The sequence below is a fragment of the Myotis lucifugus genome, unplaced genomic scaffold (assembly GCF_000147115.1).
Source record: "Myotis lucifugus unplaced genomic scaffold, Myoluc2.0 scaffold_0, whole genome shotgun sequence".
NCBI classification, from domain to species: Eukaryota; Metazoa; Chordata; class Mammalia; order Chiroptera; family Vespertilionidae; genus Myotis; species Myotis lucifugus.
The window spans coordinates 35,192,703-35,211,887 of NW_005871048.1; the positions used below are offsets into that span (position 1 = coordinate 35,192,703).

Consider the following 19,185-nt stretch of genomic DNA (forward strand, 5'->3'; position numbering starts at 1 on the left):
CTAAACTGTTCCATTTGTAAATGTTCTTTTTTTAATCAAGGATCATGCAGTGCACTTAGTCATGTCTTTCAAATTTCCATTAATCTAGAAGAGTTCCCCAGCCTTTTCTTTTTGTCTTTTATGATATTAACATTTTTGAAGTATCTAAGAGAGCTGTTTTGCATAATGTCCCTCAATTTAGCTTTGACTGATTGTTTCCTCCTGATTAGATTCAGATTAAACCTTATTGCCAAGAACATCACATATCTATGTAGGTGATATATCCTTTCAGTACCTCAGGTGGCTCATATCAACTTGACCCATTATTGGGGGTGCTAAATTGGATTATCTGGTCTAAGTGGGTGTTCAGAAGATTCCTTCATTGTACTGATACCTTTCTCCTTTGTAATAAATAAATATTTTGTGAGGTGATACTTTGAGTCTCCAACCATCTTTCATTCAAAGGTTTTACCACCTATAGTCAGTGCCGGAATCAGTTATTATTATGGTTGCTACTAAATCTTGTGTTGTGCTGTTTTTTTTTAAATTAACTACATAATTATTAGTTGGCATTCTATAAATAGTGCTTTACCTTATCCTCACCCTACCGTCACCATTTTAACATTTATTTTCTATTTTTTGGTATCAGTACAGAGTCAATGGATTCTTTAATAAGCATTATTTCAAAGCACACATTATTATGTCTTATAAAAATCCCTATCTTGAGGGAAGTACACACCAAATCATGGTCTAGAAATTAGTAGAAGAGGGTAATTAAATTGAAGAACTCCAGTTTTGATTCATCTGCCATTTGCCCTAAGTCAGAACATGGGTCTTCTCCCTTATAACAATTACAAATAAAGCTATGAAGGCAGGATTTCTTTGACAAGATGCTCTTAAAATCTCCATGGTGCCCTTCCCTGAGCTGATAGGCATTTCTGGCCAGAAGACCTAAGGGTTTGTGCAGCAGCACTATTTCCCCTCAGGGCCGCATTCACTCACAGCAGCAATGCACAGCCTCCCCCATTACTCCTCCCCCATCTCTCTTCCCCATCTTAGCAATCAAAAGACATCATGAAAATAAGTAATTTCATCCATAAAAAGGTTGGAGACTTTTGTTCCAGAAGAATCCTCTTCAATAACTTACCTCTAAAGTAAATTTTATCTAAAAATAACACTCTCTTCATTAACATTTACTAGCAAATATCCAAAAACTGCTACAGTAGTGACAAATTCAATGGTGTCATAATTTATTCCTAAATGAATCTTTGAAATATCAACAAACGGCTTTTGATGGCTTCCCACTTCCCACACGGAACCAGGGCTGGCCTCTGTGGCCCGCAGAATGTGGCGGCAGTGGCAGTGTGTGGCATCTGCGACTAAGTCGTAAGAAGCACTGTGGCTTCGGCCTTGGTCTCTTGGGCTGCTTCCTCAGGGGAAGGCAGCCTTGTGGAAAGGCCCACAGGGAAAGCAACTGAGGGCCCTGGCCAAACACCAGCACCAGCTTGCTGGCCATGTCACTGTGCCACACTGGAAGAGGACCCTCCAGCCCCGACTGACTACCTGAATAGGGCCAGAGGAAGGGGGGCAGGGTCTGAGTAGAGGCGGGCAGGGTCTGGGTGGAAATGGGAGACATCTATAATAATCTATATATATAAAAAGCCAGCGACTGGAACGCCGGAACAACCAGTCACTATGACGCCCACTATGGCCAGTAGCCCGATCAGGGGGTAGGACCGGCCAGCCAACCTCCTGCAGCCCCTCTACCCAGCCGCTCTGCCCCGATCAAGGGTGGGGTGACCGGCCAACACCCCCCACGGCCCTTCCCCCCGGCTGGCCCCACCCCTGATCACCACCCCCTACCCCAATAGGGGGCAGGGAAGGCTGGCCAACCTCCTGCAGCCCCTACCCCCAGCCAGCCCCGCCCCAGGTGGGCCCCCACCACCCCGATCAGGGTAGGGCTGGCCAAACAAACCTCCTGTAGCTCCCTCCCCCTGGCCAGCCCCACCTCAGATGAGCCCCCCACCACTCTGATCGGCCCAGCCAGCTTTTGTCACCGGCCAACCACCCATGGCCCCCCCCCCCCAGCGTTGGCCCCCAATCAGCCACCCCCACCCCACGACCTCTCCCCCTACCCCGACGGGCCAGCCGGCCAACCTCCTGCCATCTCCTCCTCACGACAGGCCTGGCCCCAATCCACCAATTGGGGCCGGGCTGGCCAGACCCCACCTGTGCACAAATTCGTGCACTGGGCCTCTAGTGTCAACAATAAAAAGAAAAGAAAAGATTTTAAAAATGTGCTTCTATTGCCTACTTAAGAAAGAGGGAAAGAAATGGAAGACACAGAGACAAAAGAGTAAAAAAGCAGAAAACAAAATAGAAAAAGATACACTCAAGGCTCAGGGCAGGTGACAGACAGAAAGGGAGGGAGAGACCAAAATGAACCAGGACAGAGAGTAAATAAAAGGTAAATAAAAGGTGAGAGTTTGATGGAGATGACGGATTGAAAGTTTGACACTATTGAAATTTCATACCGAGATGCTTAGAAATGCAATCTGAAAATGGATATGCGGCGTAGGAGGGAGGTTACTGAAACACAGAAAGACACAGAGATGAAAGCAAAGATCTTACATCGAGATCTTTTAGGCTATTGTTGCAAAAAGTAAGTCACAGGGTAAAAATGGCACTATCTTCTTTTTGTTCTTTCTCAAGGATCGGGTTGCGGGTGGGTGGTTCCTGCTCTCGGTATAGAACTTGCCACGAATAATAAGATACAGCTCTCGGGGGAAATACTGCCAGGGAGGCACATCAAACACTACTACAAACACTATTTAGGGCCAACCTATCTGAGCTCAATGTATAGCATTCGAATAATCACTTGCTGTAACAAAGACGATTTTGAATATTTAGAAACTGAAGTCAGAAAAACAATTTGTATAGTATATACCATTTATGTACAAAAAAATATGTAAGATACTTACATCTCTAATAAAATACTCAAGTGTAGCATAAGCTATGGCAATTCCATCGTGGGTGCTCGTCCCTCTTCCTAATTCATCCATGATAACCAAGGACTGTGATGTGGCTTTTCTTATTATTTCTGCTGTGTCAGTTAGTTCTTCCATAAATGTACTTTGTCCTTTATATATATTATCTGCAGCTCCCATCCTACACATAAGATGAAGACAGATTTTCCTCTGAACTTTATTTGTAAATGAAGCATTATTTTCTGAACAATAAATATAAAAGATCCTTAGGGGTCCATACACTTTGAGCCAATAAAAGCTGAAATTACATTAAACAAAAAGAAAACACGTTGGATATAGAATGCCCAGCATCACACTGCCCCTGGTAGACACATCCTGGATAGAAGAATTAGTGCTGGGCAGGGCTCCTGCAGAGAAGGGTAACTTCTGACTCTGCCCTTTTCTGACCATTCATTTCAAACCACAGTTTTGGTGCTCACAGGGGAAAACAGTGCTTCTCTATGCCACTGTGTTCAAAATCCACAAGTACTAGGATACTGTACAATTAAAGGCTTTTTCCAGAGTTGCCTTGATATTTCAAATTAAAGTACCATGTTGAAGTAACTTACTTAAGATAAAACTTTTTTACTGAAGCTAGAATTATGGAGGTTTAGTAACCTCAGACACCTAATAGAGGTTTGACTTTATGAAATACAGTTCTCAGAGATGTCAAGAAACGGGTCCAAAAGATGTAAGGGTTTCTTTCCTGTAAGACTTCTTGGAGCCTTGGATATCCTGCCACACACTGCATTTCCTAGAGGAGGATCTAGTCCACAGCTTTTCTCTAACATTTAACCATGAACCCCTACAGCCTACACCATCTCCCAGGGCACCTTGTGATGACAGAACACGTTTGGTCGATAGAGCACATTTGGAAAAACACCGATTTAGTACAAAAAGAACCTGGAAAAGAAAGGAATAATTAGGTAGCACTCACTCAAGGTCATGCAGTTGATAGAAAACCTAGAATTCAGATTTTCAACATGCTAGCCACCTTTGTGAATTCTGGTAACTATTTTCTCAGCAAAATGCCTTCATAGTTTTGTTATAACAGTTCACATGGAACCTACAGAAGCATAATGTAACTTTTATTTCTGAAGAAACCGAGCCCTCACCATCCTGTGGCTAGAGCCCTGTACAGGGCAAAGGAGAGGAAGTGAATATCCCCACAGATCATGGAGCCTTAGGAACCAGTGACATTTAGAACCTGCAATTAATTACAGCATCTATGACAGAGTTGATACGGTTTAACTACCATTGCTGTCAACTTTATCCATTTTAAAATCAGTAACTTCTCAATTTATGGAATGTTGCTAGCTTAGGAACATTCTGACTTTTTCAAAGTTCAAATACTGTTATTTACGCCTCAATTTTCAATGTTTACTAATATTTCCCCTACCACAAAGCGGGATTAAACTTTCCCACCTCTACAACCACTCTGAATTCTTCAGAATCATGTTTGACCCCCATTTAACACTGACTGGTGTCATGCCTGACAGGTTGTGAGCTGACAAAAAAAAAAAAAAGAACAGATACCTGGCTGATAATAAAATAGCTCTGGTAAGGCAATGATTTTCAAGAATTAGAATAACAAGCAAATACTGAACAGGATTTCAATGCAATAGTTTAAGTGCTGCATTTAAGTGCTCTCTGGAAACCCTATAGTGACAGAGTGGTTTCACTGGCAATGTCAGGGATTGGAGAATGCTATTGGGAAAGATATTCAAAGGTCAGATTTCAAATCAGAGAGAAAGGATGAATGGCCAGTCCAAAAAGAAAAGAAAAGAAAAAGATGCTAGCTAATTGGTTATTTCAGAAAAAAAAAAAGATGTGTCCCTACCCAAACTATATTTTTAAAAACATTATATGGATTTAAAAGTTTAATGAAAAAATAGAAACCATAAACACACCAAGCAGTATAGATGAAATTTAATTTCTAGACAGGCAGGTGGGTGACTTCATGTACCGATGTGTCTCATGGTATTATAGGTTTTGGGTCTTTAGGAGGCCAGACCAGATGTCACAGGATCTTAGATGTATATTTCTTAAACAATGGTTCCAACTTTACTATTAGGCCAGTGGCTTTCAAATATCTTTTTAGCTGTTAAATCCTTTGCTCAAATGAAATTTTACAAAGGAATTCACTCTGCAGATGAGATCAAAGGCATACTGATTTGGTTAAAAACCTAGCACTATTAGGCCCTTTTCCCCATCTGTGGGACTCTTAAAAACCTGTAGAGATCAGTTTGAAAGCCACTGCATTTGGAGCCAACACATTTTCTATTACAATTCTATTTTTCCACTGCACCTGATGATAAAGTGGAAATGCTGCCAGGAGATGCTGAAGAAATGCTGGCTCATTAGCCAGTCACCAAAGCCACTGGGGAAATATGCGTTTGTAACTGGGGGAACTTTTCATCACGGGTAAAAATATTTTTCTATTAACTTCTCTTAGGAAATATATAGTGTGTTTATTTTTACAATAAATTTCAAAAATATAATGACTTCATATGATTCAGATGGACACAGAATTTTATCACTTAAACACATCTTCCTTTTCATCTTTGCTACTAGGAAACAACTGTATAACATTTATATTACCAAATAGCAACCCTGACTTTATCTTACATTTCTATCCTTATTTCTCTGATCCAATGTCTCTGGAGACTATATTACTCTTATAGTATCTCACTCTATTGTATATATCCCAGTAAGCTGCCTAAAATAAGTTTCTGGAGCAAGGTAGGGTATAAATTAATTAATAAAAAGTTTGTAATTTCTTATTAACTCAACAAGCATTTGTGATACATATACAGAACAATGATTCTGAAATTTTTCAAGTGTTAAAATATGTTAGAGATTTAAAAGAATTCCAGAACATGTTATTATCATTCTGTCTTTATATTAAAATGTAGTGAAAATGCATTCTTTACGTTTCATCTTAGAGTTAGTTTGCTCTGAATCGACAGGTTACGTTATGTGATTAAGAAAAAAAAACACACTCTGATATTTTTAGGAGTGGCGGCTGACTAATCTTTCTAATCCCCCTATTCCCTTCTTGCCTATAACCCTTATATAGGTCAACAAAGCTTAATAAAGCATTAATAGAGGAAATAAATTATTACTTTTTTGAATTAGTTTCTAAAATCAAGAACATTTTCATGAAAATTTCAAGAAGAGTTTGTTTTTATGAAATTTTGATATTTTGAGATAACATTCTAGACGTTGCTAAATTATAGCAAATGAGGTGAGGCTCTGTCCCTTCAAATCACAATCCCTGGGCCTATGCAAGAAAAATGCTAACATGAGTTTTGATATACTTTAAGTGCTTTTAAAATAATGGTGATTTTTTAAAATATAAATAAATAAAATTTATAAAATTTTTAGGTAATTCAGTGGTATGAAGCACATTCACAATGTGGTAGAGTCATCACCACTATGCACTAGCAGAACTTTTTCATCATTGCAAAACAGAAACTCTGTACCCATTAAAAAGATAATTCCACATTCTTTCCTCCCTTAGCCCCTGGTTGCTACAATTCTATTACAATTTTGGGGAATGTTTCTGCAGCTACTAAACCTGAATAATGATTTTTCAAATAAAATAAAGAAAAAATGTCTTTCTGTCTCTATGAATTTGTGTATTTTAGGTTCCTCATATAAGAGGAATTATACCCTATTTGTCCTCTAAGTGCTTTGTATAGGAGGATTTTTATGTCAGCTTGTTTTGTCTTCTTTTTGAAATTGAAAATACTCAATTTCACTTTGCTAAAAAATTGCAGAATTCTGTGCAGTATAAGTATCAATATTTCTTGGGGGGTTAAAGTCCAAGAAGAGAAAAAGCTGCAAAAAAATACCAATTATTAAAAGATATGATACTGTATGGTATTTAAAATGCATAAAATATAAAATAGATCTGTAATGCATTTAATGAAGCATTAACCCAGAAAAGGAATGAAATCACAAATGATTTATCACTATATGTGTGCATTTTTTAAGGCCATATACCTAAACAACAATGATTTTCAGGTGGTAAAATTACAGGTGATTTTTTTTTTCCTTTTCAAGCTTTTCTACAGTTTTAAATTTTGCACAATGAGCATGCATTACAATGAAATTAGAAAAACAAATGTTATTTTTAAAAATCACAGATACATTTAAAAACACTTTATAATCTTTTGTATCATTACATTAAGACAAAGTAATTACCAGGTTAAATAAATAGCTTTCTTTCACCAATATCAAAAATACTTTATTAGCAGCAATGAAATTATAATAGACAAGAAAAAGCTTCCTTTCGCTTGTATAATTGTTTCCAGTAAGAGATGCAATCAGATCACACTATACTATATAGTCAATTTACAAAAGCTCCAACACTGAACTGCAAATATAGTCAAGCAAAAACCACCGCAGCAATCTTTCAATTTCAGTTGAAATATTACTGAGAATCAAGACAGCAAACTTGTATTGGCTCACGAGAAACCATGTTCACTGGACCATCTACAAAGCATATGCAGACCATTTATGAAAGACACAGGTGTTTTCCTATCAAAGGACACCCATAATGTACTGACGGGGCAAATGATTCTTAGTCCCCTCTGTGGGAAAGGCCCGAGAATTTCAAAGAAAAATAATTAACAGAGCAAATGCTCTTTACCAGCTTTAACTATATCTGTGAAAACTACAAATAATTAAGGCCATCAAAGGAAGGATAACAGAGTAATCAATAAGATCAATAGAAGGGAACCCAACGCAACCTAAAGATGCATCCTTATAATTGAACTTCACATTATGACCTCAAGCAAATCACAATTTTTCGGATTCTGTTTTTCCTTCTGTAAAATGTCAAGAATTGAAAGTGAACAATGGCTTCTAAATCTGGATATGTTTCTGATTTAGGTTTTGAATACAGAGTCCAAGGATCCCCTTCATCATACCAATCACAATAGTATCTCCAGGGGATCTGCACTGAGGGGACCTGCCTAAGATCTGCACTTAAAATCCAACCAAACCAAACACACAAATGGTTATGAGGCATTAAGTTCATATAACCACTTCCCATCAAAAAGATGAAGTGAGGTATTTCCTATTGGCTACGACATGATGACAGGAGCTAAGTAAAGCACGGAGACATTCATAAGATTAACATTTCTGATGCCAATAAAATTAATAACAGCCCTCTCATTTAGTAAAAAATCATTTACCATGTGGTTTTTAGTGCTGGTATTTACTACTAAGTAGAAGAATGCACTGATTCAAGGTGTTTCTTCCTGTCCAGAAGGACATGTGTTCTTTAGCGGAGTACAAATACTCTGCAGTAGGTGCTCAGTCAGTATTTGCTGAATTAAACTAAATTGGGCAAACAAACCAGTTATCCACACAAAGGTAACCATTTAAAATAATTTAAGCATTTGAATGCCTATTACCTTCCAATTTCCTCTCAAAATAAACACACTGGTGCCATTCTGAGTACACAGCATTCCTGAAGCTGGGTGTCATAAGAGAGAGTTTACATGGGCGGCATGGCATGAAAATTATTAACCAGGGACCACTTAATATAAAAACCCTTTTGTACCAACATTTAATTGACATAAATAGAAATAAATTATGCTGAGAGAAGCCAATTGTTTTTGCTTTTTTTTAACCAAAATTAGTAATTCATTGTCTTTCTAAAACTTAATTACTGAGTTTAAAAAGTACAATGAGGTTTAAGTTTGCATTTATCAGGATAATAAACAACAGATCATTTTTCAGTAATGTATTCAAAGATGGTAATGATCCTTAGAAATGTGTGTCTAGAAATAGGTCACTGATGAGTACATATATGACAATACACTGATATAAATATACCAATTAGAGCCCAGTGTGCATGTTTGCCAAAATTTTACTTTAAAATAAATGCTTCTTATTCAGGAAAAGGTTCATATGAGGTTACAACATTCAGGGGAAAAATAAAAATTCCTAAAGCTTTCTGTTTACAGCTTTCCACACATTTATTTAGACTTCTTATAGCACAGTGCACAGCATATAGTAGGCACTCAATGCATATTTATGAATGCATGAATTTAAACACAGTGTTGTAAATGTCCAATTAATAATACAAAACTAACCAATTTTAAAATAAAGTTTGGAGCCAGATTTTATGCATATAAAATGTTTGTTAATGTGTTTGTTTTTTTCTCCATGGGGCACAAAAAGGATTTGAAGTGATAATAGAATAACAATATATTATAGTGGAAGAATTACAATGAATGTGAAACTAGGATTACAAACCATACAGTAGATTCTTAAATTTAAGACAGCAAATTTAGCATGAGCTTTTAAAATGCTAATTTTGGGATCTCACACTGGAGATTCCAATCTAATGGTCTTAGAAAGTAGCATTATACAAGCATCTCTGATTCTGATGCAGCTGTTCTAAGAATCATGCTGGAGACATATTCCCGTGTAAGAAGAGAAGGGAACAACTAACACAGATTTGCTTCCACACCTGAGCCTTGAATTTAGCTCCTGCCTTCTTGGCAGTCAAGACAAAAAGGAATTAAAGATGAAGCAACCGCTGGTGATAACAGGAGGCCTGGCAGTTTGTCAGGGAAGCCATGAGCCACTTTAAATCTCTGTCAACAGACACAGCCTGCACATGCAGAGAAAACTTCCTTAGCATTAACAAAAAGTGATTTATGTGATGGCACGGCCTATAAAAGGTATTAAATAAGTGAAATAAAAACATCCTTATGAGAAATTTTGGAGGAAATAAAGAAACATCATCAAATAGGTATGTCTTACTCTAATTTAATTTTAAAGCATCAGGACAAATTTACACACGGCTGGTGGGATTCTAAATTGGCCCAGCCTCTTTGAAGAACAAGCAAGATGCACATTTTTTACACTTCACAGTCCTGTGCCTGGATAAAACCTAGATTCAGAAAACTCATTTATGTGCACTAGGAGATGTGTGTAACACTGTTTGTACTTGCAACTAATTTGAATCATGTTAAATATCAATCAAGAAAAATAAATTATGGTATATGTATATAATGGAATATCACCATTAGAGAGAAAATTGAGTGGACGAGAATTTTATGTATCCATATAGGTGAATTTCACAAATACAATATTGTGGGGTGGGGAAAGTCACTTGCAGAAGAATATATAGTGTGATATGGTACATATAAAATTTAAAAACATATCAAATAATTATATGCATTGTTTCAAAAAATATACCTACATAGTAAAAATATAGAGACATTCATGGGATGAAAACTAGAGTCAAGAAGGGCAGTTAGCTTGGGATGGGGAAGAGGGGGACAGGATTAGGGAGGCTCAAGGGTTCAGTTTTATTTCTTTAGTAGGGTAGAGTCTTTAAATTTCTCATGTTGAGTTAATTTACAAATATGTGGAAATCAAAATAACCTCTGTTTGGTGATATGGCATCAAACAAATTTTAGGTTGCTTTGCTTTGTTCACTCTCAGATAAAAAACCAAGCTTTAAAGTATTTTAATGTTTACTCAAGTATGTCAATATTAGCATGTAATATATTCTGATGTGATTCCACAGTCAAATATTAAATAAATATGAAGCTGGGCAGTAAATCAAAAACTCTATATGCATAGCTTGACTTACACTATGAACTATATTCACTTTTTTCTCAAAATGTAAGAAGTATAAATAATACTTTAAGAACTAATAAATCTAATGTCTAACTACTATGCTGTACACCTGAAACTGATATAGTATTGAATGTCAACTGTAATTGAAAAAAGTTTTCTTTTAATAATAATGTTGTGATAAGTTTGAAGTGACAGATTACTAGAATTAGTGGGGTGATGACATTGTAAAGGATAAAAATGTCAATCACTATGTTGTATACCTGAAACTAGTACAACTAATATAATATTGTATACCAACTATATTTAAGTTGAAAAATTTGAAAAGCAAAAAACACAAATCTAAATCGATAAATCTGTATAAATAGATTAAACTATGAATTCTAGTTAGTAAGACCAAGCTATTGCACCCTTATTTTATTCCTAAATAAGGCATGAAATTTAGGTTTTTATATTGAGGGTTAAGACCTAGTTAATTGCAGATAATGTTCTTAGAGTAAAAAGAATATGAGAAATTATCTTGTGCCAGTGCCCTATTCAGTCTGTTCTCAGTTCCCACCTACAAAACAGGGAGAATGCAATAGTCTCCAGACTGTGCTCTCCAGAGCCCAGCAGCCAAGTCTCCAAGCCTTCCTCCTCTGCTCCAGGCAGCACAGGTCTGCTTTTATCTGTTTAAATAATAATCTGCTATATAAGATTTTCTTTAAAGTAAGAATTCAGTAACTAAAAGAAAACTTGAAAACTATTGGACAAAATGGTCCTAGGTCTTTCCTAGTATTACTATTCATGATGAAATTATTTCTTTATGCTCCTAATTTCTAAATATTTTAAGAGCATCTCTGTCCATTAAATATGTACAAAAAAATTTCATGTGACCATGTGGGCTTGATTTATTTCAGAAACACATTCAAATAGAAGTAATGCTTTTACCTCGTGTAAATGCCATCCACAATTCCAATGGTCGCTTCCTCTGCAGGAACATAGGAGCCAATCTGAGCCATGATAGTAATCAGTGCAACTTGTTTTATGTAGGAGCTCTTTCCACCCATGTTTGGTCCAGTAATTATCATTACTCTCTCTGAGTCCCCCTAGAAAATCAAAAAATAATTTCACTATTGTACCAGAGGGGCTCTTATGTAATATTTACAATTGGTTCCATAACGAGCATGCATTCGGCAAAAGATTGCTCTGTGGTATTTAAATATTCACCAATGAAGTATCACAGAGGGAAAGAGGACCTCTTTGTCCTCAACCCAATCTGTGCTACTACAGAAAAGTGAATTCTTAGCATCACACACAGTTGTTTCTAGGCATTAAAAAATAATAATAAGGGGGAAACCAAGATGGCGGCAGAGGTAAACACCGGAAATTGCTGCCTCACACAACCACTTCAAAAATACAACTAAAAGACAAAACGGACATCATCCAGAACCACAGGAAGGCTGGCTGAGTGGAAATTCTACAACTAGAAGGAAAGAGAAAAGCACACTGAGACTCAGAGGAGGTGCGGAAGTAAAGTGCAGAGGTACGGAGGCACACGCGGAAAGGGCTGGCAACTGAGAAAGCGGTTGTCTTTTTCAATCGGGAGGGAGACACAAGCTCCTGACTGCTCTGAACTCCAGTTCCGGGCGAGTCTCTGGGGACATACGGGGAGAAACTGGACTGTCTGGCATCAGTTGGAACTCGAGGGCAGCTTTCTCTCAGAGGTGCTTGCAGCGATTACTGTGGGACACTGAGACGCGGGGCCTCTTAGGGCAGGGCTGAGGATCAGCCATAGCTGTTTGCTCCACCCTGTTGATTCCCTGAGACCCCGCCCCACCCAAGCTGTGCGCTGAGGCTTTTGCATATGAATGGCCTGGCCCTTTGCAATCTGAAAATTACCTAACAAACTGCAGCTGGGTCAGAGAGACCCAGAACATCCAAAAGAAGGCCCAAGGCCCCACAGCAGCTTGCACTGCTTCACAGCTGGGCCTCATCTGGGCACCTCCAAACCCCAAACAAAGAAGAGAAATCTGCAGATCTCTCCACAGCTCCTGCTGGGTAGCCTCAGGCAGAGGCTAAATTAGCACCTCCTTAGAGATCCAAGAGCCAGTGTACCCAGTAGTCAGAGTGGGACCATCCAGATTACAACTACTCAGATCCATAAGGGACACACTCAGGGGGCAGACTCAGTGAGCACCAAAGCCCCACTGAAGCAAGTCTTGCCCCTAAGGGTGTCTCCAGCACAGAAGTTCTCCCACTGCAGACACAGCTGATTCTCACAGCCAATTGGCCTGGAGGTCAATTCCTCCCAGTGATACCTACAACAATCAAGGCTTACCTACAACAAGACTGTGCACAAAGCTCACAAAGGGGTGCACCAGGAGTGTCCACCTCAGGTAATTGGGGAGGCTGAGCCACTGGGTCCTATAGGACACCTAGCACAGAAAGTCACTCTATCAACACAGGGAAGCATAAAAAATGCAGAGACAAAGAAACAGGTCACAAATGACAGAAATGGAGAAAAGCAAACTACTGGATATAGAGTTCAAAACCACACTTTTAAGGTCTTTCAAGAATTTTCTAGAAACTGCCGATAAATTTAGTGAGACCCTCAAGAAATCTAGTGAGACCCTTGAGGTTATGAAAAAGGACCAACTAGAAATTAAGCATACACTGACTGAAATAAAGAATATTATACAGAGTCCCAACAGCAGACTAGAGGATCGCAAGAATCAAGTCAAAGATTTGAAATGCGAAGAAGCAAAAAACACCCAACCGGAAAAACAAAAAGATATAAGAATCCAAAAATATGAAGATAGTGTAAGGAGCCTCTGGGACAACTTCAAGTGTACCAACATCCGAATTATAGGGGTGCCAGAAGAAGGGAGAGAGCAAGATACTGAAAACCTATTTGAAGAAATAATGACAGAAAACTTCCCCTACCTGGTGAAAGAAATAGACTTACAAGTCCAGGAAGTGCAGAGAACCCCAAACAAAAGGAATCCAAAGAGGACCACACCAAGACACATCATAATTTCTCAACAGAAACTATGCAGGACAGAAGGGAGTGGCAAGAAATATTCAAAGTGATGAATAGCAAGAACCTACAACCAAGATTACTTTACCCAGCAAAGCTATCATTCAGAATTGAAGGTCAGATAAAGAGCTTCACAGATAAGAAAAAGCTAAAGGAGATATATGTATTATACATTTAAACCTACTTTCAGTGAAACTATTCCGTCAGTGTTATGACTGAGAGGGCTTTTCAACAGCCTCTGTACCTTCTGTACAATCTGCCTCAGCAACAGATCTAGAATGGAAACTCCCTGTGCATACACTAGGATCACTCTGAGCCCCATAACTCTAGCTCAGATCTCTCTCCTGGTTATTATACCCACCTCTACCTTAGGATGTCCACCTAATGTCCCATGAGCCCTCAAAGTCACAGTTCCTTTCTGTTTGGTTCTTTGCTATATTCCTAACCAGGAAACCTAATATAGCAGGTCAAAAATAATGTTAATTTGTTTATTGCCAATTAGATATCCTCTGCTGGAATCTGTTGCCAATTTTTCTACTGGGCAATCTTTTAGTTCCCTCATAGTCTTTTAAAGTATTCTATTAGTGCTAATTTAATTGGGTATATCTCCTACTAGATTAGGGACATATATCTCTTTCTTCTTTGTAAGCCTGACATCAAGAACAATACTGACACAAAATAAAGTGTCAAAATCCATAAGAACAAAATATTCATAAAATAATGCTAACAAAAAAACTCATAAAAAATGCAAGATTGTGAAATGTGGGAGAAAAAGTATTCTTAAAACCAGAAGAGGAAAAGAGGGCAGAAAGTTGGCTTGTTTAGAAGCACTATAACAGGTTAATGTAATACAAAATCCAGAAAAGTGTACTTATAATTACATGGAAAAGAAACCATGCTTAAAATTACATGATTATCAAAAGCAACAATGCCATTTGACTTTTCAGAAAATTATTTTCAGGGTATATCTTATAATAAACACCTTAAAAATATTTTAAATTGAGTTTTAACTCAACATAGTAAGTTCTTTTTAACACTATCCCTTTATACCCTGAAAAATAGAATGCACTTCACCATAGCAACAGTTCTATATCAACTCCTACTCAAGTTAGAAAAAGCGTATGTAAAAGAATCGAATATTCTGGAATATTCCGAGATTCTTGCTGGAATACATCAGTGCATTTATTTTGTAAAAATTTAAATATAAGAGTTAAATGTTTCTTTAAAACATTCTTGTAATTAGGCGCAAAGCTATTTTAGTTTCTCAAATCTGGCTTTATTAAATAGTATAAATATATTATTTAAAAGAAAAAGGAAAAAATGAAAAAGGTAAAAAAAGAATAAAATCAACATCAAAGATAAAAGCTTGGGATCATACTGGCTGGTGTGTTAGGGGATGGGAACAGAGACAGGAAATGATGTTTAAGTGATTTATAAGTAAAATATAAACTAAGGTACTAAATGCTATAACCATATATTTTCTCAAGAAAAGCTATACCCTACTGGTATTATGGGAATTGAAAATTCTTATGTGCACATAAACTTCCTTTAAAAGATAATAAAAGCATTAGTACTTATTAACTTGGTTTGATAAATTAAGTAATTTACAAATTCCCTAATGAGAATGAACAAGTTTATAGACATGGGGGATTGGGTAATATACTACCAAAAGTCTTTATATGATATAAAAATGTAACATTAAATTAAAAGTAATTCAAAGCATTTCCTTCCACTCACCACCCTGTGGCTAGCCAAATTCACCAGGCGCACATCTTTGTCATCCTTGCTCACAGCCCAAGATGGCTGTTATATTCCCAACCCCCCCTTATGTTCTCGGCTTCCTCCCTCTAATATCCAGCTGCTCCTCTACATTTAAATTATTCCGCCGTCCTCTGAAAAATTCCCAAATACTTCTACGTTTCTAACCTCATGTCAACATTTCCTTCATAACACCAGCTTAAACTGAAACCTGGCTATTACTCCCCTGCAATTCTCTCATGTGGAGGCTGAGCTGTTTGCCACATCCTACCTCAAGTATCTCAGGGTTCAGAGGTTCTCCCATATCTGCTTCTTTAGGGCTTTACCATCTGTACTTGTCCTTAGTGCAGACATCTACAAACTGCCAGGTCACCAGTCTCCATCCCTTGATCTATGGTTATCTTGGATGATGTCAACATTCACATGGATGACCTTTCCCAAACTCTTCCCCTGATCTCACCTCCATGGCCATACCTAGGATCTTGCCATCACCCAGAAGAACATGACCTCTGAAATCTGAAAGCCTCCCATCTCATTCTCTGATAAGACCTCTCTCACCTAACTAAGTCTACATATTAAGTCTTTGATCTCATCGCCAGATTAATTTTACTCTAAGTTGACAAAGACTCTCCTTGACCAAACTCTAGTCAGGCCTCAAATCTGTCTTATAAAAACTGCACCAGCTCTGTAAAAATCATTTCCATTACCCTCCTCACATAAGAGACCAGAATGAACAGCTCAAGGTCACATCCTTAGGATGACTCCATCTCCCCTTAAAGTGCCTGCCTGAGAAAACAGCACAGTCAGTAGATTTACTGTTCGTTCCAGCCAAAACCTGGTGATAGGCAGAAGCACCCCAGAGTCCTCTCTTACTTCAGAAAGCTTGCAATTATAAATCCTTTCTCTGCCCCTTTGAGATATAAATCTTCCACCAAGAGCGAGTTCTCAAGGACTTGAGAATCATCTCTTTGAAATATAAACATTTCCTCCCCAGGCCCTGTAGAAGGGTATAAGCACCAGTTGCCAGTTAGTAAACCCAGACAGGTTTCACATTAACCAACCCCCTTTCCTGCTTTTCCACTTCCCTAAATCTGCTCATCACCCTCCCACCCTCACACCATCCCCCCTCCTTGTTCTCTCATTGTACCTTTAAAATGCCAAGTCACTCTGCAAATACAGAAGATGAGTTCAGTTCCTGCTGGACTCTTTATTGCAATATTACTGAACAAAACTGCCCTTATGACTTTAATTAGCATATGGCTTTCTCTCTCTCTCTCTCTCTCTCTCTCTCTCTCTCTCTCTCTCTCTCTCCTTCCCTCCCTCCCTCTCCCTCTCCCTCTCTCTCTCCCCCCCACTAGTTCACTTTTTCCCCCAGTTTCAATCATTCTCTGGCTAGTACAGTAGTCCCCTCTGATCCGTGGTTTCACTTTCCAGGGTTTCAATTACCCCAGATCAACCAAGGTCCAAAAATATTAAATGGAAAATTCCCAAAATAAACAATTTGTAAGTTCTAAATTGTGTGCCAGTCTGAGTATGGTGAAACTCTTACCATCCTGCTCCATCCTGTCCTGGATGTGAATCATCCCAAACTAAATTGTAATGGCCTGTCTTCCCTACTAGAACACAAGCTCTCTGAGGATAGCAGTATCTCTGCCTTGCTTACCACTCTCTGTCCTAATACTTGCTTCACTACCAAGGCTAAAAAGGCACTCAGTAAGTACATGTTAAAGAAATAGATATTTAGGATCATTAATGTTCTGTAAGACAACGCTAGCCCAAATGACAAAAATTCTCATCACTGAAATCAGCCAAAGCATCTGTGATTTTCTCACAGAATATGTGAATACAGTGGAACCCCAGACAAGGCATATAACACAACACACTAACAGAATTTGCAAAACCATGGTGTGATTCCACTCCATCAGCACTTGTGTGCATTTATAAATATAAAAAGAGCACCAATTTCATATTTTAGCTATCGCCAAAAATTAGTCCATTTAAAGCCAAAATTAAAACTTGGGTAAATTTTTATTTGGTATTTAAAAGTTCCATGTTATCAACCTTTTACTTATTTGGGGCATAATGTAGAACTTACTGACAAATTTGTACTGTTGGGAACATACTGATCCTGTTCTCCCAGCAACACGTCAATCACAGGGTGCCGGCCATTTTTTATGATGATTTTCCTTTCTTCTAGCAGAGTTGGTCTGTAAAAAGAAGCCTGTTTTAATTTACTAGGCATAGGAAATAGCCTTTAAAAATTCTCTGTAAGATAACATGGAAAATTTCTGTGGTCAGTCTTTCAGACAACAAAACCTTAAACAAGGACTTTAGGAACATACGTCCAGAATAAGTCTTTGAGTATAAAAGTTAAATTTTTAACTATCATATAAGAATTGGGAAGACAATTGTTATAATAATAGTTCCCTAAAGTATAAACTTTAGCAGTCTTGCAATGGCTCCACTAAACTACCTTTACAAGATTCTTTTATATTTTATATTTCTGTTATCCTCTTAGATATTTTCATTAATTAAAAATTAAATTTCAAATTACTGCTACTTAAATCATTTTCAATAATAAGCATAATAAATAAAATCATATAAAATCATTCCTAGATTTAGTTATTACATTAATGTTGGGACTTGGGGACAGAATGCCTTAAATTTTTCATACTCTATTTAATTAAAACATCTTTCTATGGTCTTTGGTGTCCTTTGGTACATTTTTTGATACAAAAACACTTTTTTTTTTTTTTTTGCTTTGCTGGTCTCGTTTAATAAGCTTTAAATTTTTTTTTAATCTATAGCTTTATCTATTTATCAGGTCTCAGCATTCTTTGGAAGCTGCTGCATAGATGAGTGAGCTGTTCTCTGTTGCTGAATATTTAGACTGTTCAGATTTTTCCGTTTTAAGCAACACTGCAATGAACACCCTAACCTCTGTCCATGTGCCTATGTCCACATGTTTCTCTAAGCTAAAGGAAATTCCTGAAAAGGAATTTCTAAGTCAAAGGGTATGCTTTGTGTGTGTGTGTGTGTGTGTGTGTGTGTGTAGATAAGAATAGCTACATCAATTTCCTTCCCACCAACAGGATATGAAAGTTGACTTGTTTGTTTATAACTTCACCTAAAGTTGGTGTTATCAATTTCTAATTTGTAATAATGTGGTAGTGAACTGTGCTATCTCACTGTTTTCATTTGCCCTCATTGACTACCAAGGCTGAACATCTTTTCATCAATTTCTTAGCCATTTGTTGGTCATTTTCATCATAATACCCTGTCAATGATCTCAAGTTCTTTGACACAGAACTTTCACATATAAGTACATTTCTGAACTTACTCATAACAAAAAGAAATACTACTTTCTTAAATACTTAAATTCTTCTTTAAAATATCTGGCAAACAAAACCCTAAGAATGTACACTCACATTTCATAAAAGAAAGTAACTAAAGCATCTTCTCAGTAAACAATTTGAAACCATTGGGAAGAGACATTTGTAATTATAGGAAAAGGACAGTTTCTGAATTTTAGAGTGAAGTCTAAAAATAGAACTTTTATCTAGATGGGTTGTGAATTTACTGTAAAAGAAAAAAATGAAACCATCTGTAGATGATATCAGTTTTAAAATAAAATCTTAGGAGCTCTGCCAAGTGAAATCAATATGTCATATTCATGACACTGACATGATTTCCCTGGAAGGTTCTCACTTAGAATAAAATTTTGAGTGATTTGCTCTGCTCTAAATCTACACTGACTTATTCTGTTGCTATCAAAATTACATAATGACAAAACAC

The 19,185-nt window shown here is 37.4% G+C and overlaps 1 protein-coding gene across 2 annotated transcripts in view; it reads right to left on the bottom strand.

Annotated features, from left to right (window-relative positions):
• MSH3 (mutS homolog 3) overlaps window positions 1–19,185 on the bottom strand; it is a 117,760-nt gene that overhangs the window by 10,615 nt on the left and 87,960 nt on the right. The window contains exons 19-21 of one of the 2 annotated variants that reach the window (XM_014451038.2): window positions 17,486–17,597; window positions 11,544–11,701; window positions 2,961–3,147 (exon numbers count right to left, since the gene is read on the bottom strand). In XM_014451038.2, coding sequence (XP_014306524.1) covers window positions 2,961–3,147; window positions 11,544–11,701; window positions 17,486–17,597 — 457 coding nt within the window. The remainder of the gene's footprint in view (window positions 1–2,960; window positions 3,148–11,543; window positions 11,702–17,485; window positions 17,598–19,185) is intronic. The other variant, XR_002828157.1, reaches the window with a different exon arrangement.